General features: G+C 35.6%; 1 protein-coding gene across 7 annotated transcripts in view; it reads left to right on the plus strand.

The window, feature by feature from the left end:
• The window catches only part of ERBIN (erbb2 interacting protein), a 114,080-nt gene that overhangs the window by 64,166 nt on the left and 25,936 nt on the right, over window positions 1–23,978 (plus strand). For all 7 annotated transcript variants that reach the window (XM_021379495.1, XM_021379494.1, XM_021379492.1 and 4 more), the window contains 13 exons: window positions 3,688–3,766; window positions 4,882–4,971; window positions 11,461–11,517; window positions 15,797–15,860; window positions 17,580–17,654; window positions 18,950–19,094; window positions 19,519–19,591; window positions 20,286–20,415; window positions 20,785–20,900; window positions 21,889–21,958; window positions 22,877–22,976; window positions 23,139–23,260; window positions 23,808–23,978. In XM_021379495.1, coding sequence (XP_021235170.1) covers window positions 3,688–3,766; window positions 4,882–4,971; window positions 11,461–11,517; window positions 15,797–15,860; window positions 17,580–17,654; window positions 18,950–19,094; window positions 19,519–19,591; window positions 20,286–20,415; window positions 20,785–20,900; window positions 21,889–21,958; window positions 22,877–22,976; window positions 23,139–23,260; window positions 23,808–23,978 — 1,292 coding nt within the window. The remainder of the gene's footprint in view (window positions 1–3,687; window positions 3,767–4,881; window positions 4,972–11,460; window positions 11,518–15,796; window positions 15,861–17,579; window positions 17,655–18,949; window positions 19,095–19,518; window positions 19,592–20,285; window positions 20,416–20,784; window positions 20,901–21,888; window positions 21,959–22,876; window positions 22,977–23,138; window positions 23,261–23,807) is intronic.

A 23,978-nucleotide genomic window follows, 5' to 3' on the forward strand; every position in this document is an offset into this window, starting at 1 on the left:
GAGACTCCAATTATACTTACAATTGCCTTAATCCACTCTGAACAAAGAGAGAGACATAAGCGCACATTTGCTCAGTGGAGCTGTGCCAAAACAATCATTCCTCTTTGGGGAGCTAAAGATCAGGCGAAATTCCTTATTTCAGCACTGCTATATGATCCAGAACGGAGGTCGATTACCTTCAGGTTTCTGGCTGTTGACCTGAAATCCCTGTGTGACTTTTTTGGTATCCCCTTCGGGCATGTCCTACAGCTGGTCTGGGGATCCTGATTAACCAGCACTCTGTAGGTTATGCTAGCTAGCTGATGAGCTTTAGCCAGATAGAGCTCTGATTGATGAATGCTTTCTGTTTTTGGCTCAGTCCAGACAATAATTTAGATTCCATTCCTCACCTAGCTGCCAAATTTTCTTTGACAATCTTCCAGGCCCTCATCCCCACTTTTTTTTTTTTCTTTAATTGGCATTTATAGTAGAAACTGGCCAGTGCATTTGAGAATGCCTGAAATTTGGGAAAAAGGTTTGGAAGGGACAGACAAGTAAATGTAAGTGCTATTACGTAAATGTTATTTCTGTTGGAAGCAGCACTGCAAAAGGAACCTTGCTCTCAATTCATATTCAATTCTCAGTTCATATAGCCAGTGGTTAGCATTAAAGATGACAAGCAAATCTTACTTTCTCCTGTTGTGCTCTGCAAATGATTGTAGTCCACAAATGTGATGGTTTGTGATTTTTGTAAAACAAACAAACAAAAAAAAAACAGTGAACCGTAAATCAACTACAGCGCAGAAATGGGATGGAGGTGATTATTGTCATGTAAAATAGGAAACAGCAGGCTAAGAAACCTAGCTGCATGTTGTTTCTGAAAGAGGATGGGATAAAGCTGTAGTAGTCTATATAACCCCCAAATCAGTAATGTATTGTATCTACCTCTTCTTTAATGCTTAATTATGTACTTAAGGAAGTATATACTTAAGGAAGCCATAAAAGATCCTAAAGGAAAATGAGTTTTAAAACAGAATGTAGGTCTCAACTTTGTGGTGTCCATTGCATCAGATCCTCTTGGAGGGTGGGGGTGGTAATAAATGTGTTACAAATGGAGTGTGAAAAGACATATTCATGTAGACCCTTGAGATTTGCTGAGCTGTCTTAATAGGAGAAGACAATTCAGAGTACTAAGGATAGATGGCAAGCAGAGAAAGAAGAACAGATCCTCTTAAAAAATGCTTCTCACAGCACTTTGATCTCTCATCTTCTCCCAGTGTCTTTCTGCCTAATCTTAGTGACTTTTTGAATTTGTTTTCTTGGCGGGAGAATATTAGTCCAATGTTAGCTGCATGCTTTGAGTGTGCAGGAAAGATATATGAAGAGACTGTCTGAGGGTTGATGTGCAGGCAGTTAGCATTTGCTGTCACCTGACAGAGAGGAACAGCCTCTCAAATTTGTTATCTTCTGAACCTGTGCTGAAAACATGTATATCTAATGCTACTTTCCCCAGTTTACTTCTCATGTAACAATGGCTGCCACCATTTATCTGACTGAGGTGTTGAGTGAGTTTGTAAAAACAGTGTATACTGTACCAGTCCTGGCTATAAGAACAAGAAAAATTAAACTCATGGGCTGCTTCATTGTTAGTTTTCTTGCATCAGTTGAATTTCTGTTGTTAATTTGTTGTTAAAACTGTTGTTGCCTATTGCCCAAGGCATAATCAAACAGGAGACTACTGTAGAGTCTTCTAATTTTGTACAAAAGCATTCTGATATAACATGTCTGTATTTGGATAGCTAATATTGTATTTGGCTGTTCTTTTGAGTGCAAGTTTACTGACTTTCTTGTCTCTAGAAGATGTGCTGTGTGTTTTGGTTTCTAAGTAGTTATTGAAAGTCTGAGTCTTCTGCGCGTCAAAGAGTTCTCAATGCAGGAAGTGGCAATGTTAGTAATAAATGAACTTTAACATGTTGGAGGAGAGTAGCCTTTGATCTAAGGAGCAAGCCAAAGCCAGTAGTGTGCCTGTCTTTCAGAATAACTAAGCTTAGAGAATCTCTTCAGTTCTAACAGCAGACCTAATGGCATAGAGTGAGATAGAAACGTTCCTCTGACTCCAAGGAAGAACTTAGCAGTGGTTTACTGTGATTATTGTAGCTATGATTCATTTTAAATATACAAAGTTGGATCATCAGAAAAAAAAAAAAAAGGTGTGGGGGAGAGCACTTTATTAAAAAAAAAAAATTGTCCATGACTTCATCTAGACAGGTTTCACATGTGCTAGATTTTTGTGCATCCAGTGTGGTAGAGGATTGTGTGTCAGGTTAGATGCTTTCGATTTGTATGTTTGGATATACTTGTTTGGTGAAAGAGGCTTCTTGCTACCACAGGAATTAAAATCATACATTCTTAAATTCCTTGGAAATGTTTCCCTTAATATAAAGGTGATGTGGCAACAGTAGGTTGACATTTCTTGTCTTTCCATGGTACTTTTTACAATCTTTAAAGCTACCTTTGGTCCTGAGAGTATCGCTGTATTTCAGAAATGAAGCTACTTTACATTATAAGCATATAGTTTTGATTTTGATCTGAGAGGGATAAAGTGAATCAGTAGTCCCTGTCTTCTCCTCTTTTGACCCTATTCACAGGTCCACTCAAATTCGTACAACATCTGGTATGAGTCAAAAGTAGTTTTTCAAGTCATCTGGTCTGACTAACAGGTTCCTGTCAAGAAAAACCTAAAAATGACAGCATTACACTTTCTACTTAATTTGAAATGAAGTAGGCATAGTGACTTTTCCCCCTGAACACCATCAGTGGACTTGCTAAGAAAATAAGTGTTTTTTGACTACTTGTCTTGTTAGATGGCAGTGTTATCTCTTAGATTATGATATACTGTGTTAATCTTGTTAACTGTACAAACATAGAAAGACCCAAACTCTAAATACCTGTCGTAAGGTATAAGAACAATGCAGTGGTACATTGCAAAAGTAAATGTTGTTGTGATACCGTCGTTTTACTTTTTCTATGGTATAATGATAATTGAGGTGAAAGTCTGGGGGAACAGAATGGCTCAGAGCTGACTTCTCACTGATATAGTGTATACCCATCTTCTGTTTTCAAGGCCTGTATTGTCAGCTTCTGACAAACACAAATTCGGTTGCAAATTCATTCTCTATCATTTCTGTAGGTTATCTTAGAAAAAAGAGGAGATTCCTTATTGTTTAGTCTTCATACAAGTGTATCTGCAGCATTTTTTTTTCCTTCTGTACAAATAATTTGAAGCTAACAGCAGGTATGTGGTAGATTTTGAGAGATCTCTTCAGAACCATGAATCCTGTAAATGTACTTTCAGATTTTAAGCAGTAAATTTGTAACTGAGGGTCTGTTCTCAGGTACATTACAAAGTGCAAGTTCTGTAATGTTTGGTAATGATCAGTAAGAACACTGTCTCTGAGATGTTGTTTTGTGAACTCAGTGCTATGTAATGAAGCACTCCAGAGATAGAATAGCAATGAAATTGATTTTGTGCTAAGAGTGAAACCTTGTGAAAACCTTATCTGAAGTGAAACATTAGAGAACTAGTCCGCCAGCTTCTAAATGGGTTAAAGTTTTTATCACTAGCAGTTTTAACTGTACCATTTTTTATGCCTGTTTTGGAGCATAGTGGTTGAACCCTGTTTCTCTTCCTTTCCGTGTATTTTGTAGGCATACAGGAGTTTCCAGAAAACATAAAAAACTGCAAAGTCTTGACAGTTGTTGAGGCCAGCGTAAATCCAATTTCAAAGTAAGTTTGTAATTTTTATGGTACTTATTGTTTTACACAAATGTTGATGAATCTCACATGTGCTCCAGTCAACTTTTTGTGAGCCAACTTTTGTAACTGGAGGCAAAGAACAGAAGTACTGGAGAAGTATTTTTTTATTATCCTCAATGTGCTAAGGTGCACTTTAGCTATGCTTCTGAAGTAATTTGCCTAAGTTAATAGGTGAGGCATTATACCACATGGCTTTGTGAGCTTTTTTTCAGTCCGTTCCTTCTTTATGAAGGTAGAGAAATATGATAAAAGTTTTGTTTCTTAATAGCAAATTAATTTCACTATCTTTCGCTCTCCTCAAGTACCTGAAAGGTGATTGCAGTGAGAGTGAGGTTGGTCTCTTCTCACCGGTGACAGGCGACAGGACAAGGGGAAATGACCTCAAGTTGCGCCAGGGGAGGTTTAGGTTGGATATCAGGAAAAAATTCTTTACAGAAAGGGTTGTTGAGTGCTGGAACAGGCTCCCCAGGGAGGTGGTTGAGTCACCATCCCTGAATGCATTTAAAAACTGTTTGGATGTGGTACTCAGGGTCATGATTTAGCGGTGGGTTGTTAGAGTTAGGGTAGTATGGTTAGGTTGCAGTTGGACTTGATGATCTTGAAGGTCTTTTCCAACCTGAGCAATTCTATGATTCTGTGATTCACTCCAAAATTTGTACCACAGTCTTTCAGACAGCCTGTATTAATTGAGTTATCTGTCACGTTCTACAGTAATACAGTTAATTTGCCAAAGTAGTGCTAGTGGAGATACGAACTTCATGGAAGGTAACTGTTTTGGGGAGAGAAAGGTGTTGCATAAGTTTCAATTCATCATATTGCCTTTAAAAATACCTCTTCTGCACTAGGTGTCAGGAGATCATAAGTATGTAGCAAAGACTACGTTTGTTGTTTGCAGTTTTCATTGCCTCTAGATACTGCCCTCAGTACTTAAAAATAATTTTGAAACTAACCTCAGGTACCTCTGTACCTTTTAATGTTATTTGTATATAGGACTTCAGTACTATGCTGTTCTTTAATACAGCATTAAGTGAAATGCCTTGAATATAATTGAATTGAAGGCACTATGCTACTTTTTTTATTTATAGGCTTCCAGATGGATTTTCCCAACTGCTAAACCTAACACAGCTGTACCTGAATGATGCATTTCTTGAGTTTTTGCCCGCCAACTTTGGCAGGTAAGTTGAATTTGAAACATAGTATCTATGTTTAATTTTAAATTTATGCAGAACATTTTCTACTGCTTCTCAAGCAAAGTGCAGACTGGAGGAGGAGAGGAAGTGTACATAACCAAATCTATGCTACGTTATTTTAAAAAAAACCTCATTCATTATCATCTTTCTTCATCACTGTCCTCTTCTGTGGAGCTTACAGTGTACTGTAACTTCTTTAATGGTTAGGCAAATTGTGAAGTCATTAATTACTACTAACTGGTTTAGAACGAATCACTTATGGTAGGCAACTTGAAAGCCATTTCTCCAATACTGTGCTTACAGCTTCTTAATAGCTGTTAAGAATACATCCCTCCTTTATAATTTAAATTGTGACTTAAAACATCCTGGCTTGTAGCCAAGAGAATGAAACTGAAATGAATAATTCTCTCTTCTGTTGTTTTTAAGCAGATTCAAAATATTTTTATATAAGCTCACATGCTTACTAATGGTACTGCACAGAAAATATACAATTCTATAAGAAAGTAATTTACAGAAGAAATAAATTAGAAGATAATCTGATAAAAAGTTTGTGATGACATTTGAAAAAAGTTGAACTCCAGAATAAGCAGGAGCTAATAATATGCAAAACCCTCAAATTTCCTTCAAAATAACCTTTCACTTCTAACTGTTCAGTCATTGTGTAAAGGAGATTTGAGATTTTCTGGATTTTTTTTTTTAATTGAAGTTCTTTAAATATAACTAAGCTATTGCTGACAATATTAACACTGGGACAACATAAGTATGTATTCAACTTCTGCTCAGAACTATATGAGCTAGTAGGAAGGGGATTTCTATGTTGCTGAATTAATACATCGGAAATGTTCTTTCAGTCAGGATTTCTGTTCTGTATCCTGATGGCTTTTCTTTCCTTTTAAAAGCTTTGTGTTTGTTCTCCTACAGGCCTGTATTTAGTGTTCCTCACTTGGTCTTGCTCAACATCTTCATCAGTGACCTTGATGAGGCGATAGTGTCCACCCTTAGCAAGTTTGCTGATGATACGAAGCTGGGAGGAATGGCTGTGACATGCCAGAACGCTGTGCTGCCATTCAGCAAGACCAGGACAGGCTGGAGAGTTGGGCAGAGAGGAACCAGATGAGGTTTAACTAGAGCAAGTTTAGTCTTGCACCTAGGGAGGAGTAATTGCGTGCACCAGTACAGGTTGGGGGATGACCTGGTGGAGAGCATCTCTGCAGAGAGGGACCTGGGGGTCTTGGTGGACTGCAGGTTGGCCATGAGCCAGCAGTGTGCTCTGATGGCCAAGAAGGCCAGTGGCATCCTGGGATGTATTAAAAAGTGCGTGGCCAGCAGGTTGAGGGAGGTGATCCTCCCCCTCTACTCTGCCCTGGTGAGGCCTCACCTTGAGTATTGCATCCAGTTCTGGGCTCCCCAGTACAAAAAAGACAGGGATCTCTTTGAGAGAGTCCAGTGGAAGGCCACAAAGATGATAAAGGGCCTGGAGCATCTCCCCTGTGAGGAAAGGCTGAGCAACCTGGGTCTGTTCAGCCTTGAGAAAAGAAGACTCAGAGGGGATCTGATTAATGTTTATAAATATCTAAGGTGCAGGAGGCAAAGGGACAAGATCAGAGTCTTTTTAGCAGTGTGTGGTGATAGAACAAGGGGAAATGGCCACAATCTGAAGCATAGGAAATTCCGCACAAATGTGTGTAAGAATTTCTTCGCAGTGCGGTTGATGGAGCACTGGAACAGGCTGCCTAGGGATGTTGTGGAGTCTCCTCTGGAGATGTTCAAGACCCGCCTGGATGCCTACCTGTGCAACCTGGTCTAGGGAGCCTGCTTTGGCAGGGGGTTTGGACTTCATGATCTCTACAGGTCCCTTCCAACCCCTACAATTCTGTGATTCTGTCATTCTTCTCTTCCTCGACCTTATCCTCTTTCTCAAGGTACTCTTAAGCTGAGCTATGTTCTATAAAAATGGTGGTCAAACTAAGATAAGTCATTCTGATTCCTCCTCCATCCTGTGTCATGTAGAAAAGTCATATCCTTTATCATTTGTAGACAAACGGTCTACATTCTTTTTTCCTCTGGTATGACAGGCTTTTCTTTGTGTCTTATTATATTAATATATCTTGGAACTAGTTTCAGTTTTAATTTTTTTTACTTGTTTCTGTAATGATGGAGTATTACAGCATATGTAACTATACTTAGGATTCACATTGAGATCTCTTAATGGCTTATACAATGTCATGATCATCATCTTGTTTCTCTTGGAAATGTCAGTGATTATGCTATAGTTTTCCTCTAGTGCTTTCTGCAGCTGCTGAGTGTTGCTTCCCACATGATCAACTTATCCATTGGACAGCTCAGTTAAAAATGAGTGATTACAAGGAAATAATAACTGTAACGTTTGGTACCATGGCATCTTGTCCACCTTTTTTTCACCCCAGTCCTAAAGGTTGTGCAGTCTTTTCCCTAACGTTCTAATATTCTATTGTACTGTGACTGCTTTTTTAGACTAATTGTTTTTGCCTGTCCTTTTCTGTTGGAAAGTATTGAACAGGATAGACCCCAAATGGGTCGTTGAATACTGATCAGTAATCTTTGGCCTGATGCTTAGGAAAGAAAACTGTGTAATGCAAATTACTACTGGTATATTTATGCAGCTTTTATAGCATTCACCTCCATTTTATTCTCTCCTTCAAGGCTAGTGCTCAAGTTTTGCATGGAATTGAGGTCAAGGATATCCATTTTCTTTCCCCCTTCTTTATGAGCATTACTTACTTGCTGTTCTTTAGCGATACATGTCAAGCCTGTTAGGCTTATTAAAAATCACTAGATGTGATTAGATGTGGCATTTCATTTGGAATTCTGAGATGATAGTGTTTTTTTCCACTTCCAAATTCTGTTTTGAATTTATTAATAGCAGTTTGGGTCCCAGAGTTAGCCTTCATGCCAACATGCAGAATTCTGCAAAGTGCATATGTGTACCAAAGAATACTGTATCTGTTACATATCTAAATATACCGTGCATATTTAGATTCAAATATGCAAATGTATAAGCAGAGCATTTTAATCCTGAAGCTCACTGCACATGAATGTTTAAACAGCTTTAAAGGGAAACTTTATTGCTGAATGTTTAAAACAAGCAAAGAGGCTTTTTTTCAGCATCATTTTAAGAACACTAAGAAAGTTGTCTGTTCTGTTGAGTTTTGCTTCCAGAGAACTTCATTTGTGATTTTGTTATGATTTTACTTTTGATCTTGTTTCTCAACAATTTGCAGCAGTAGGGTATTTTAAGTAGTTTTTAATTTAGGATATCTTTTAAATTGAACATACAATGGAGACTGAACTGATTTAGTAACTTGATTTATTTACGTCTAAGTAAGTTTGAGAACTTTTGCAAAACACAACCCTCTATAGGATGCATGTATATGAGTGCTGTTTCATTTTTAGTTATGATTTTAAAGGAGTATTTCTGCATTAGTAAAGCTGCTAAAGAGGTGAAAAATCACAATCCTCTCTCTATGAATAATTAGTAGCTGTCCAAGGAATAATTGCTGTTATATAGTGAATTACTAAGTGTGCTACTATGTACTTCTACATTTTAAAAATTTTGAAGTTACATAAATCAAATTGTGAAGAATATATTAACATGAGTAAGGTATTCATGTAGAGAATTTCTTTTAAATAAAAGCTGTCCTGCTTTTATAATGTAGCTTAAGTTGGTTACGTAAAAATTGTGCAATTATAATTTTGTTAAGCCCATTACACTAGGCACACTTGAATAATACTCCCCTATAGCTTTGTGTTTAGGTGTTATGTAAGTATTTGTGGCTATGTATTTTTTTCAGCTGAGAGATTGTTTTCTTCTAAGTATGACAAATCTTTGTGATAGGATGGAACAGAAAATGTGTACTCTGCCATTATGACTTATTTTTCCTCCTATAATATAAGTAGACTGGTTGTTGGTATGTACTTCTTTTTCAAACTAAAGATCAGTTTTTTCAGGCCCAGAGCAGAAATTCAGATGCTTAGTGTGGGTCTGTACATCAACAAATTAAAGAGCAGCTAGGCTAAGTATTTGATGTATGGTATTACATTAAACTTGAATTAACACTCAGTTAATAATGGAAGAAATGGCAATTGCTTGAGGCCAATATCTCTGGTTAATTACTGCAAGAAAATTGCTATTTTAGACACAGCCTATATCTCCCAACCTGGAGAGACTGAAAATATTTAGCTAGTAGCCTCTGCTCTATACGTAACAAATTAGATATTTGTATCTCCAGAGTCTTAAGGTTAGCTGAAGAGAGGGTAGGACATGGAATAAGGTCACAAAGCTGTGAGCCTTTCTATCACCAAAGGCAGTCTTTTAAGCTTACAGAATTTGCTTATTGAAAGTGTTGTACAGTGAGTTCTGGCAAAAATCAGTGAAGTGTGAGTGTACCTATATATAGCTTAGCATATGAATGCTTCTCCTGCTTTCAACTGAGAAATTTGACTACATACATGTGTTGTGAAGAAAAACTAAAATCTAGCTGTTTTCCCTGTCAAAGCAAAGCACCAATGGGGCCCTCATGTAGTGTTTGATTGTGGAAGCCTTCCCAAAATTTTATCAGCTGACAAGTGGTAGGGTAGAAGGAAATGGACTTAAGTTGTGCTAGGAAAGTTTAGATTTGCTATTGGGAAAAATTTATTCATGGAGAGGATGGTCAAGCATTGGAACAGCTGCCCAAGAAGTAGAGATGTCCCTGTCCTTGGAGGTATTTAAAAGATGTGGCAGCAAGGGACATGGTGTAGTGATGGGATTCAGTAGGTCAGGTTGACAGTGAAACGTCATGATCTTGAATGTCTTTTGTAACTTACTCGAAAGCTAGGAAGTCGTCCTTTCTACTTACGTTCTAAGCAAAGCAAGGAGCTTAGTTGCTTCAGTAAGCTTTTGAGCAAGTGCAAGAAATATCTTCCATTTGCTTTGCTTTTTAGCTGTTTTGTTTTCACATTTTTGTTTTACCTCTTGTTAGAGGAAAGACAACTCCTTTGAAAACAATGTGTTTTAGAACACGGAAAAGATTTTTCTTAGTGCAGAGTAGTGCAAAATCAGGTCTCTGGTGCTTTCTAAGTCTGGATGCTTGCGCAATTCCCTGTGGGCCAAGTCTGAACAGGATTCAAATCCCATTTTGATGTGGGTTGCTTGTGCAGCCACAATAATATTAACACAGGTGGGGACAATATCCAGTGATTCAAGGAGGGAGGAGATTTAATTCTTCTGTTTCAGTTACCCACTGGAGGGTATTCTGTCAATCTTGTTACACATTTGAATTTTTTTTTGAAAGCTTTCAGGGAGGGGGTTCCACTCCAGCAGTTGCTACCAGCTGGCAGCTATGGCTTGCCATGCTGGACTAGGCTGAGTTCTGCTCTATTTCAAGGTATCGACTGTATTCTTGGGTTATCTGTAGGACTGCTACTTTCAAAGGCATCTAAAAATGAGAGAGTGTTTTGAGGAAAAGCAAATATTGTTTTCCGACTTTCTGTTTTTACTTTAGATATAGTTCTCACACCTTAATATGTATTATTTCATGTGTGTCCTTAAAACATACTCACTTCAGCACCTTCAGGAAAGACTGGCCTGTTCACCAAACTCCTTTTTCAGTCCTGGAGCTTACTGTCCTGTTTTGACCGTGCCATATGTGTATAGTTCTTGTCTTTATGACCTTGTCTTTTTTTAAATGAAATTCAGGGTTTTTTTTTGTGTTTCACTTAACAGAGAGTTTTTTCATTTCTGTCCTAATGCAAAAAAAAATCTGCTGGGAACAGTATGTTCTGTAATGTCAAGACTGCCTTGAACTTATCTGGGCCAAGCAACTCAGTTTGTGATTTAGAGGTTATTTATTTTGCACCAAGGATTTACTCAGAGAAAGGTCAAACTACCTTCTAACAGAAATATCAAAATGGATTAAGAAGATGACTAAAAACAGAATATGGAAGGAAATCCAATAGGAATTTAATGGTTTTTTTTACCTTTTGGAAAACCACAGGTATTCTACTATTGAGGCCTTTGAGATGAAATGTTTTGATAAATTGCCTGTATTAGAAATTTATCATCATAACTTGTGCAGAATGATCCTGCTTTTCTCCTTTTATTACATGTCTACTTCTTTATGTGAGGACAGCATATACTAATGAATCCAATGAAATGCTTAAAAAAACTGTACACTGCAGGAAGAGAACTGTGTTTGAGATGCAGAAAAGTGGGCAAGATCCAGTTTGTTTGCCACTATGCAAAAACCAAACCTTAATGAATAAATGAATTTAAAATAACATGCAGATTTCTGTATATAACATATTTGTGTTCTAACAGGAAAATATTTAAAACTTGTAGATCTCTTTTGAAGTGTAAGTTTAGCAATACAAATAAGTTTTGAGATTACTTTTATGGTTAAATAGAGTAGTATGTGATAATTTGTTGTGTTTTTTTTTTTTCTTTTTTTTTTACAGATTAACTAAACTCCAGATACTGGAACTTAGAGAAAACCAGTTAAAAATATTGCCAAAGTAAGTATGCGTAAAATTTATATTAAACACTTCAGAGGGTTTCTACTGTAGGTATGCTAATAAAGTAATACATATCAAAAGGTAGATTACAACTTAAAATTTGTAGCTAAGTAACTAGAGTAACTTCTCACAAGAAACTTTCCCTTCATAACTGCTGAAGTTGCTTATCCCAGCAGACTGATTGATATTTGTATGTAGAAGTTCACCTGATTTTTATTTCCCCTTCTCCCCCCCGTCCCCCCAGTATTCTGTATTTCAAAGTTCAAAGTTTCTGTCCATGTCTCGCTCTGTAGATTTCTGATCCCACTGTAGATCTGTTAATTCAGAACGTGGTCATTTCCGGATGATGAATCTGAGGTATCTGGAGGTGGTTTTTTTGCACACAGCATTTTAACAGTGTCCTCTGAGGAGCAGCTGGGGAAACTGGGATTGTTCAGTCTGGAGAGGAGAAGGCTCAGGGGAGGCCTTATTGCTCTCTGCAGTGACCTGAAAGGAGGTTGTAGTGAGGTGAGGGATTGACCTCTTTTCCCAAAGAGTGGTAATGGCTTTAAGTTGTGCCAGGGGAGGCTCAGCTTGGATATTAGGGAAAATTTCTTCTTGGAAAGAGTGGTGGTGTATTGGAACAGGCTGCCCAGGGAAGTGGTAGAGTCACCATCCCTGAAGAAGGTTTTCAAGAAAAGGGGAGATGTTGCATTGAGTGACAAGATCTAGTGATGGAGTGGTGATTGGACTAGATGATCTTAGTGATCTTTCCAACCTTAATGATTCAATTATTCTGTATGTATCTTGGTACATCTCTTATGGCTGAGTTCCTGAAACTTAGTTTGGGTAATTAAGATCATTGTCTCTAAATCAAATATGGAGTTTGAGATGCTTACTCAGAATGACTCAGAAAATGTAATTCACATAATATGAACAGTTTTTTGCATTTAATGCTCTTTACTGGTGAGGAAAGTGTATTGTGCAGAATCTTTTATGCAGAGTATACGATGCACTGAGTTGCTTTAATGTAATGGGAGCACATGCCTCAGCCGTGTTTTCTGTGGTTGTAAAATAATTCTGGAAATTGCTATAGTATTTGTTTTAACATTAACCCAAATTCTACATGCCTCTTAAAAATCTAGCATCTTTCTCCTTGCAAATCGCATTTCATCAAACCCACTCAACTTGGCAAGATTTCTGCAGCTGGGTTAGCAGAAGTGTAGAAGGTGAATTGAGAAACAGATGCCAAACATGGGCAGTGAATAACCAGCTGTAGTGTCCTGAGCAACTTGAGGTGGGCAATAAGTGGTCCTCATTTGGCAACAGAAAAACTGATGAAGAAAGGTAATAGTTTCAAACAGTGCAACTATTTCAGATGCTTTGGCAGAGAAGAGAAGGTGCTAACTGTTGTATACTCTCACTCTATTCAGCACACGTTAGCAGAGACTTACAAGAGTAGGCTGAAATGTGACTTTCCAGCCCTTCAAGTACAACAGCCAGTTTTCCTAGTGACTAAACTATGTTCCATTCAAATTCCCTTTTTGTCTGTTCAGATACCATACTGTGTCTGCTGATTAAAAATGCTGAAACTTAAATTGGGAATGAAATATATAGTATTAGAATGTGTGAATGTAATTTTTTCAAGCATTCTACCCATTAATGTGACAGAAATGCTCTCTTTCCTTCTTTCTGGTAACACTGATTTTTGCTAGAAATAACGACATGTAATTTGGGATAGTAACTATGTAAATGAAGTTACTCTCAATGGAGAAAGTATAGCTATGATTAAAACATATAGCTAATACAAGTTTTGTTTACAAAATTACTGCCTTTAATTGCTACAGTTAGCACTAATAGCATGAATTACGTGCGATATTTTTTAAAAAGTAGTTTACAGAAATCTGTCTGATTTAAGCGACTTCTCTAAAAGCTGCTGCGAGTTCTTTTTCTTGATTTCATTGTGTTTAGGGTTCCATCCTTGCTGGAAAACTGAACAGTAGCTGTCATGAGGATGTCCTCTGCAGCACCTCCTTAATGATCTACAATACCTGCTGAGCTGCTGCCTTTATTATTCTCTTCTTCTATTCTTGTGGTTCAATTAAGGGAGATTAAAGCTTTGGAGACTATTATAAACATATAATTATATATTTTGCTACAGTGAGGCACGAGAAAAATATATTATTTGTGTGATGTACACTGGGACATCAGTTGTTTTAACCAACGAAATAATCTGTGACCTGCTTGAGATGCTGTGTCAGAACAGAAACTGATACAAAATTATAATACAATTATAAATACAAAATTATAGGTAGGTTTGAAAAACTGTGTTCTGAAAGGAAGATGCTCTAAATAGTGTATAAAATCACTTTTTTAAACTAATAAGATGCAGCAGTACATGCCAGTATTTTTGCTGTGGAAAACAAATATTTTTTTCTTCTTTTCCTGTCATTCTCTCCTTTTTAATGTTTTTGTACTGACAGCTTCTTTTGGATTTATAAGGAGGGGTGTATTTAGATAAATTCCTACCAAATCAACTAGCCGTCTTGCTGAATTAAAAATGCACACAATATAACACTAAATCATAAAGCACTTAGAAGTCTGTTAATCAAAATAAGTAATAAATGCCAATATATTAAATTAGTCTTGTGTGAAATACATCATTTTTCTTGGAGCTTATGCACACCCAGAAGCTGCAAAACTGGCAGAATTACATTGAAAACCAGCTCAGTAAAAGCATTTCTACTTAAAGGAAAGCAAAAAGGCACGGAGAATATTTTAGAGGCATTTATCTGATACCCACTTTCCCAGCTTTCAGCTTAACGCAAACATAAAAAGATAAATTTGAAACCTTTTCTTTTTGAAAATTTTTAAGTTTTCTCTGTTGTGTAATTATTGGTAAAAATGAGTAACTTTTCTAGAAGCGAGTTTTTCAGTAGGATGAATAGAGTGATTCAGGGCCCAGTCTCGCAGCTTGAATTGTATGTTACTTGAAGTATGCAAATTTGTTAACTGTAGTGAAATCGACAATTTACAGCATTAGAATCAGACTATTCCATTAGCATTGGAACAATTTGACAGCAAGATCACTAATATGAAGTATGAAACAGTTTTTTCAGTTTGTCATAGCATTATGCAATCCCTTTCATAGAGAGTTTGATGATCAGCTATATTTTGTCTCCATTCCTGTACTCCTCTTTTTCTTTATAAGTAAGTTGCCCTAATATTTTAACATTTTCAGAATATCAGAAGCTTTGTGTGCATTTTATCTGAAAGTGTAGTTGTTCTGTAAACAATATAGGAAAGCAAGGAGATGCTATTTTAAGGAAAGATTGCTGTAACGTAGCTGAAAGTACTATGAGTTAGGCAAGTAGTAGTGAGGAAGATGTCTTACAAACACATCTATATGTTTTACAGTTGAGTGGATATGTTTGTTGGATCAGAGGTTTTGGCAAAAATAAGATGAAAACAAACAAAGGCGTAGAGTTAGTAAAGTTTGTTATTATAGTTCCAACTTCGTGGAAGATATTTGTGACTGCTCTGGTTCTGTAGCAAACAGTCTAGTGAATAGAATAGTGAATAGTTGAATAGAAGAAGTGCAAGTAATTTCCATTGAGGAAATAAAAATAATTTGTGTAGTAATTTTGAGCAGATACTTCGTAGAGTCTCAAAAGTAAACACAAATGGAGAGAAATTTTTGCCAAAACGCAACCGAAAGAAGGGATCTTGCCCTGTCTCAGTCACTGATTTAGTCTTTGCTATAAATTGGTTTAAGAAATATTGATGTGTCATGAAATCCTGGTTAGTAATCTGGTCTCTAGTTTTTAGGACTGGAGGAATAATTAGAATTCCATCCTGTGTTCCAGGCTACTGGTAAAGTTCATTCAATGTAAAAGGAGAAAGTGTTGGTTATTACTGTGATTCAACAGTGGCCTTGTCTGGTTTTGGTTATCATTAAGAAGTGGTCTTTCCTTAGGATGAAAGCTGTGATTGTAACAATAGGTGAAAAGCTGAGGCAGTTGAAGACTGACTTCACTGAGTTAATCTTTGTCATAAAGATAACTCTAGTGGTCTTCAGTTTTTGTAAACTAATCCATAAATGAATTTCTCTTTGTGTGGCAATCACAGCGCGATCATTAATGTATGCTTAGTTGAACAGTATGAAAATTTTACCTTTAGATACTAATCTATTTATAGAACAGCATCACTACTTAATACTAATTCAACAAATGTATTTGGATGAATACAGGAAGATTGTATTTTATTAATTCTGATTCTTATTAATCCCCTTCCTATGCAGAACCATGTCCAGACTAACCCAGCTGGAGAGACTGGACCTAGGGAGTAATGAATTCACAGAAGTGGTGAGTTTCATCTAAATAGACCTTTGATTGTTCAATAAACATCTTTGTTAAATAATCAATTTGTAATCGTTAGGAAAAAGTGAAAATTGTCTCAAGAATTCTGCTACTGAGCAAATATTATCAATACCTTATGCTACTTTATGGAGCCCATTTTTAAAATTGTGCATTTTCTTTTGCATATGAGTATGTGTTTGAAAATAAAACATTGGCATAGTGGGACTAACGTGCCACTTAAATGTTAATGGTAATATATGTATGAATTATAAACATAATGGCTTGGCTTATAATAAATTCTAAACATTTATTGTTTATCTTGTTTAATGTTGCAGTTCTATGTAAGCTGTGCATGACTTGCCTTTTTTAGTGGGCCCAAGCTGTTTATATTCAAGATAAATTATTCTAAGTTTGAATATTGTTGAAAGAAAAGAAACAAAACAAAGAAACACAACCCACAATGTATGTGGTCAGGATTTTTCATTTGACATTTATCTGCTTCTGTGAGTACTTTCCCATATAAGGGAACTGAAATAGAAGAATAGTGGAATATACTGACCTACCATATGAAGTCAAACCTCTGTATGCTACCAGTGGGTACTTCATTAGCCACAGATCATAAACAAATGAACTTGTCTATTTGTGTGGCCTTTTAGATACAGAAGTGTATTAGAGGAAGTGTTCGCTAGTATTACAGTAATGAACATTACTGCCGTATGCTCATTATAGTGTTGCTATGCCTGTGGGAGCCTTAAAGTAAAATACTCGGGCCTATGTTATGCTGTAACAGCCAGGAATTAAGTATAGCCTATGAAAGTACCTATTTGTATGTACTTCTGTCTGACTACTTCATGTCTCCCAACTTTTTATTTGCAAGAGTCAACTACTGATAACTTATTTCATTATAATTCTTTGGTAAAAGTATAAAAAGGGCTAGAACTGTGCTTTTTTTTAAATTTCTTTTTGCATCAAGGCCTGTCCAAAATGTAGTTAAAAAAAAAAAGTTTTCTCTTGGAAAATTAGTTATTGGGTGCCAAGACTGCAGAAATGTATATAGTGATTCTGTGTATTTACAATATAAATAAACTGAGTTCTATATTTAACTGAACTTGACTGTAGTTGTTAGGATACAGTACAACATGCTTTGTTTTACTTTCTCAGGAAGAAGGTTTAAATCGTAAACATTCATGCTGTATATGCTTTCCTGCGAAGTGGTCTTTCTCAGACACAATAAGTTGCAATGGGACCATGTCTTTTACTTCATTTTATGGATCAAATGGTTTACTTGTATTGTGCAGATGCACCATTTGTTTCCCGGTTTTCTAGGTCATTATTTTGTCAACTTTGTCATTTCTGAAAAACAGCTTTTCTGGGCTGGTAGACTTAAGGATTTTTAGACCTCCTTCAGGAGAAAGAGAACTGTATACAAGATGTCCTTGTATGTTCTAGTTGAAAAATAGTAGTTGCTGTAAAAAATAATAGTTTCTAAAAAGGTTTTAGTTCTATATAGATTTTAGTATTATCATCAGGTTCTCATGTTTTGTATGTCTGGTATATATATTTCAAAATGTGAATTACCTGTTTTTTTATCAACCAATGAAACAAATGTATGTAACAGCTGTAATAAGACATTAGTTACATTAGTTGCAATATATGAATCACTGAAGTTTTTTTGCCTTTCAGTATTTTTTAATGACTATTTTTAAAAATGGTTTCCCTTTACAGCCTGAAGTACTTGAGCAACTGAGTGGGTTAAAGGAGTTTTGGATGGATGGTAATAGACTAACACTTATTCCAGGAGTAAGTCCTTTTACTGTTTTAATATTTAGTATTTTAATTTACAGTTGTATTTTCTTTGACTGCATATATATTAAAGTTGCTGTATAATTTTTAGGTTACTTAAAGCCAATAGGATAAATGCTACTTAAGGCTTAACTAGCCTACTTGGAAGTTGTCACTGATCATGATTTTTTTTTCATGTTTCTGTACACAGCTTATTTTTCATTGAAAGTTCTGTCATCTAAACATCATGTTCCAAATCAAGAAAGGGGTGAAAATCGTAGTTTGAATCTTGATTCAAAGTTAGGGCTGCCTAGTCCTTCCAAAGAGGAATTGTTTGCCTTAAAGAGTAAATGAGAATATACAGGGTAAATGTCACGTGACTTCTTGACTTTTTACTGGTAATGGCCGTAAAGCAAGCAATGACGGCTGAGGATTCTATCCTGGGTGTACAAATACCTGTGAAAACGTTCTTCCAGCTTGAGGAAGGTTTCTGACATCCCTCAGATGCATGGGGTCCTGAATGACATCTTACTGGAGTACTTGTGAATCTGTGTTTGTGTTCTAGTAAACTAGCGGTGGAAATTTGGGAAGCAGCTGGTCTTTTTTCAGACGTAAAATCATTAGCAGTCTTTGGACGTGAGGCTTTCTTGTCTGATCAGTAGTCCTCTGTGCTGTCTTTCTGCACTTCAGCTAATAATTCCTTGAGAAGAGATGAGTATACATTGTATTTTTCTTCTTCATAATAAAGTAAAACTGTATCCATGGAAGTGACTGCACCCTCTCCCTCATAAAGATTTTTAACACTTGTGTATAAATCTTCATATATAAATGTAATACGAGCTTTACTTCAGCTTATTTTTTTATCAGTGCAATATACTGGTTCACTGTCGTTGCTTTTGGTTATGCAGAATGCAGTTCTACACTAAATGCAAACATAAGCATTAAAAGACTTTACATGAGCATTATTATCTCCTTTTTGTTACACTGTGTACATCCGTGTTAAGCCTGTTGGAAAGCTATCACAATCCATGTTCACTGATCAGGCAGTTGAATTTAATGCAAACTGACTTCAGAGAAACCTGCAGAATGGCTGTGGTGTGTTTATGTATGTAGCAACACGTTAAGCATATGTATCAGCAAAAAATATTTCATTATAAAGTTAGGATATTCTGCATGAAATTGTTTTATCACTGTGAAAACATTTTCTCTTTTCCTGTGATATTACATTTCAGAGACAGTTTGTAGTCAAAACTTTTGGCTCTTTTGTTTTGAACTTGCACTTCCTAGCATGCATTATTTTCTATTGCTTTTAGTTCATAGGCACTTTGAAACAACTGACCTACCTGGATGTTTCCAAAAACAACATTGAAATAGTTGAAGAAGGTATTTCAGGTTGTGAAAGCCTACAAGACTTATTGTTATCCAGTAATTCACTTCAGCAACTGCCAGAGACTATTGGTTTGTATTTTCAATTAATTCGTGCACTAACAAGATTAGACACAGAACACTTAAAAATATATAAATAGTATTTTAGGCCTACATTTCAAGTGTTTTGAAGTTCCAGTACTGGATAAAGCTGAATAAAACATTTGTATTTATTCTGGATCATTATTGGTTTCATACAGTAGTTTGTAAATTGTTAAGTAATTGTCAACACTACTAGAGTTTAAAAAAATAAGTATTTCCTATGACTGGTTTGTAGTGAGCTGGCAGATTAATTCTGTAGGCTTACCTTACTTTTTTAGTAAATACATAGCACTCTAGGAATTCCGGGGAATACAGAAGATACATTCCCCCCCCCCAACTTAAGATTAAAATTAAATTTAATAAACTCCAGTGTTATTTTTTATTTTTTTTATTTAGTTGCTTGTTTTTTCTACAGGTTCCCTGAAGAAGGTAACAACACTTAAAATTGATGAAAACCAGTTAATTTTTTTGCCAGACTCCATAGGAGGGTATGTATTTCACCTGATTAAAATACTGCACTGCTTTTCTGCAGTCTTTTCTGTAACAATAATTCCTGTATTGAATGGTCATGTTAAATGTTGCAGATGATACAACCAGTATAAAAAAGCCTGTAAATAGTGAATCTAAGCATGCACAATTATCTTTTTTTTTTTTTTTTTAAGGGAGAACTTTCACCTGTTAATTAGCAGGATTTTTTTAATGGGTAACAATTTTAATGGTAATTGATGTTCAGCAATTTAAAACTCCTAAATGATGACAAAATTAAGTGGTTCAGAATTAAGTGCTAAACAGAACAAGGATATTTGTTCCAATGTATTTTCTTCTATTGTAACTGATGTAAGCTAGGTATTGTTAGAATTTACAAAATACTTCTTCTCTGCCAACATCTTACCTTCACTGTCTCTTAACTCCCATTTAGCTATCATCTGTCCCATTCTGATTGTTTTCATTTCCTTGACCCCCTTTAACAGCTCTTGTCTGATGACAATAACAAGGTTAAGAAAAAATAAGAATTTAGGCAATTAGTAAATGATTTCTCTTGGATTTGAATTTCAGATGGGTTTTAGAGTTTCATTTTGAATTTCATTTGCAATTGATACTGGTATTAAACTAATTAAAACTTAAAGCATTCAGTTAATGTTGGATGAATCAATCTGTAGAGCAGAGTAATATTTTTTTCAGGTTAATATCAGTCGAAGAACTGGACTGTAGTTTCAATGAGATTGAAACATTGCCTTCATCTGTTGGGCAACTATCTAACATAAGGACATTTGCTGCAGACCATAACTTCTTAACACAGCTACCACCAGAGGTATGTATTTAGTTATAAAACTGTAAAACAAAGTATTTTCGTGGGTATTAAGCTGCATAGCCTATAAATATATTATTTGCATAGCCTATACATATTTTATTTGGATAACAAATTAATCATTCTTGAGCAGGTTTTGTGTATGTTTAAAGAGGATGTTTACAAATATACAAATAAATTAAATCTGAAATTTTTTGGAAGCAAGAAGTAGAAATCAGTACCAATTGTATTAGCACTAAAGGGAGAATGTATAAGAATAAATCTAATTACACTTAACAAGGAAGATTACTGTAGACTAATTGTTTTAAAGTAATAAAAAATTGTATATTTAGAGCTGTGAAAGTGAATTAATTCTTTGGATTTTTTTTTCAGATTGGAAATTGGAAGTATATAACGGTATTGTTTCTGCATTCAAATAAACTTGAATTTCTCCCTGAAGAAATGGGTGACATGCAGAAATTAAAGGTCATCAACCTGAGTGACAATAGGTTTGTGAGCGTATAATTCAAGTAAAAATTGTGTGAAATACAATTTTTTTTATATATATATATATATAATTTTTATACAATGAGTATATTTTACTGTAACTGATATCTATCCCCCAGATGTAAGTAGAGATATTTTTCTGAATATACTGTGCTACCTTTTTTTATATCCCACAGTTTATAGTCTGACTGAAATGCATGTATTTCATTTATTGTTTTTCTATTCTGTGAAGCTGTGTTTCTTTAAATTAGGCACATGCTTGATGATTTAAGCACATGCATTGATATATAGCTTAGATATGTCCATAGTTATTAGTATGTATTTTTCCAGGGAATTCATTAGTCTGTCCTCTAAAAATTTGTATTTGATTCATAGCTTAAAAAATTAATACCTTCCTGTATTGCATATAGGGGGCACAAAACAGAAGTGTCACAGTATATGATAAAACACACATGTGCTGAGGAAGGAGTCATTTTTAATTAAAGCTGGTCATTAAAAACTGGCAAAACACATCTTTTTGGATTGATCAATTTTCAGAATTGAAATGTACTGGGAGAGATAAATTTGAACTCCCCCTTCTGTTCTCCAAATCCAGTTTCTCTGTGCTCTACCCTTAGCCTGATTTTATTCCCACATCTTTAAAAAAAATAATAAGAATAAGAAACACAGTTTCAGGTGCGACCCTGTTTTCTTAATTTTAGTGCATGTGTATGTTGAAGGGTAAAATTGCTGAGGATTCTTCTAATTGAAGTATAAAAATAAATAATCTTGATCTTAAGTTCAGTAGTTGATTTATATGCAGTGCTAATGGCTGTCTTAAAAATTGTACTCAGGTCATTGACATGAGATAAATTCAGTTTAACTTGTCTCATTTTTTATGCTGCTTGCTGAAGTAGGCAGAAATGCATATTTTTAAAAAAAAGCCTTTCTACTGTCGAGTCTTAGTATTGATAACTGTGTTTACATGAACTTTTTTGTTGTAATTTACAGACTGAAGAATTTGCCATTTACCTTTACAAAACTGCAACAGCTCACTGCTATGTGGCTATCGGACAATCAGGTGAAATTTTCCAGGGGAAAAAATATGGATAGATAGTTGAATTTATTCCTGATTGAACTGACAAGTACAGAGTGATCTTCTGAATATTAAGTGCTTTGTATGCGCATTAGTACTTCCTTGACATTTTGTCCGTTCTCTCAAAATAAACACTGGGTCTACCTTACGTTAGAGCTTTTCTGGCAAAGCTTTCTTAAGAAACACAATTTAACAGATGTTGGAATTTCTTATTTGTTATCTCAGGCTTGCTTAAGCAAGGAAGGTGGTGGTTGATAAGTAGCTAGTACTTACATGTATACATGTGGTGCTCTGCGGTTGTGCCATTGGAGAAAGTTTACATACCCTTTTTTGTGTTAGGTTGCTTGCCCCACCTATGAACTCTGTGGCTGTCCAAGTTTCAAGCTATTTAGAAGTATCTAGTGTACTCATGCCTTTTTTTATTCCTCTGTACCAATTTCCTGAATGGCACTAAGGTGTACAGGGCTTCCAGAAATCCTTTGATCTCAGGTGTGGTATAGTGAAAGATTTCTGTTTGTAAGGAGCAGGAATTACCAGTCTGATATCAATATTTAAAAAATAAAAATAAAAAAATTGAGCACAAAATTTTTCTTTATATGGCTGTCCACAGGTGTGAATAACTAAGCATATCTGTGTATCCCAGTTCAGCTTGCTTTGGGACAGTAATAAGTCCTAGCAAAAATAGGGGGGTTTTTTAAGTGTTTTCTCTTAAAGTTGTTTTTTCTGTTTGTTCCTGACAAAGTCATCTATTGACATATGTTAATAACTTAATTCTCTGAAAATTGTTGAGAGGATAAATGGTTGAAGACTGCTCTGCCTTGTATCATGTAAGCTATGTAGATAATCTTTACTTTTTACTTGTGTATATTTTCTTAATGGATCCTTCTTTGATTTGCTTCTTAGTCTAAACCACTTATCCCCCTTCAAAAAGAAGCTGACCCTGACACACAGAAAACTGTGCTTACAAATTACATGTTCCCCCAGCAACCAAGGACTGAGGATGGTAAGAATTCTTTTTCAACTTACAGCATCATTAATTTGTTACCTTTTCAAGTACAAAAAGTAAAAAAAATGCATCAGTGCCATCCAAGAAAAAGTAAGGAAAAGAGGATTTTAACTTTGTGTAATATATCCTATTCTCATAAGTGTTTGTTTTTTTATTTAGTTATGTTCATATCTGACAATGAAAGTTTCAATCCATCTTTGTGGGAGGAACAGAGGAAACAGCGTGCTCAGGTGGCATTTGAGTGTGATGAAGACAAAGATGAGAGAGAGGCACCACCTCGAGTTAGTATTTAATTTATTTTTTGCTACTGGTATTTCTCTCTCCTTCCCATTCACACTCCTGTCTCCCATCCTTTTTATTCCTATGACTGTGGATTTAGCTCTGCTGAATAAATCAAGACTTCATTTATTATCTTAAGAACATCAAACTGGACTATTTCTTTCCTCATCATTAAAGTGGAGCACTGGGGAAAGAGTCTTAGCTGGTTTAAGACAGTGTTGGGCATAATTATGAAATTGCTGGACTGGTGCTGCTACAGGGGAGGGATAGTGGGGAAATAATGGTTAATTCTGATTTTTATTTAAATGTATTACGGTTGTCATTATTCCTCCTGCTTGCTATCAACGGACAAATTTAAAACAAAAATAATTGATTTGTAATTCTGATGAGTTTTCTAAAATTATGTTTATCTAGGTAGACTCAAACAGTGAAGTGGAGAATCTAGATGTTGCTCTGAGTGTTTGGGCTTAATTCATTGTCTATTTTAATGCTTGATACTTTAATTACAGCTTTTAATTAAAATTAGAACATTACTATTTTATTACACAGGAAGGCAATCTGAAGAGGTATCCAACTCCATATCCTGATGAGCTGAAAAACATGGTCAAAACAGTCCAGACAATTGTACACAGGCTAAAGGATGAAGAGTCTACTGAAGATGTTGCCAAGGAATCAAAACGAGAAAGCCAGACAGTTTCTGTAAAAGATGTAGGGGTAAAG

The sequence above is a fragment of the Numida meleagris genome, chromosome Z, assembly GCF_002078875.1.
Source record: "Numida meleagris isolate 19003 breed g44 Domestic line chromosome Z, NumMel1.0, whole genome shotgun sequence".
NCBI classification, from domain to species: Eukaryota; Metazoa; Chordata; class Aves; order Galliformes; family Numididae; genus Numida; species Numida meleagris.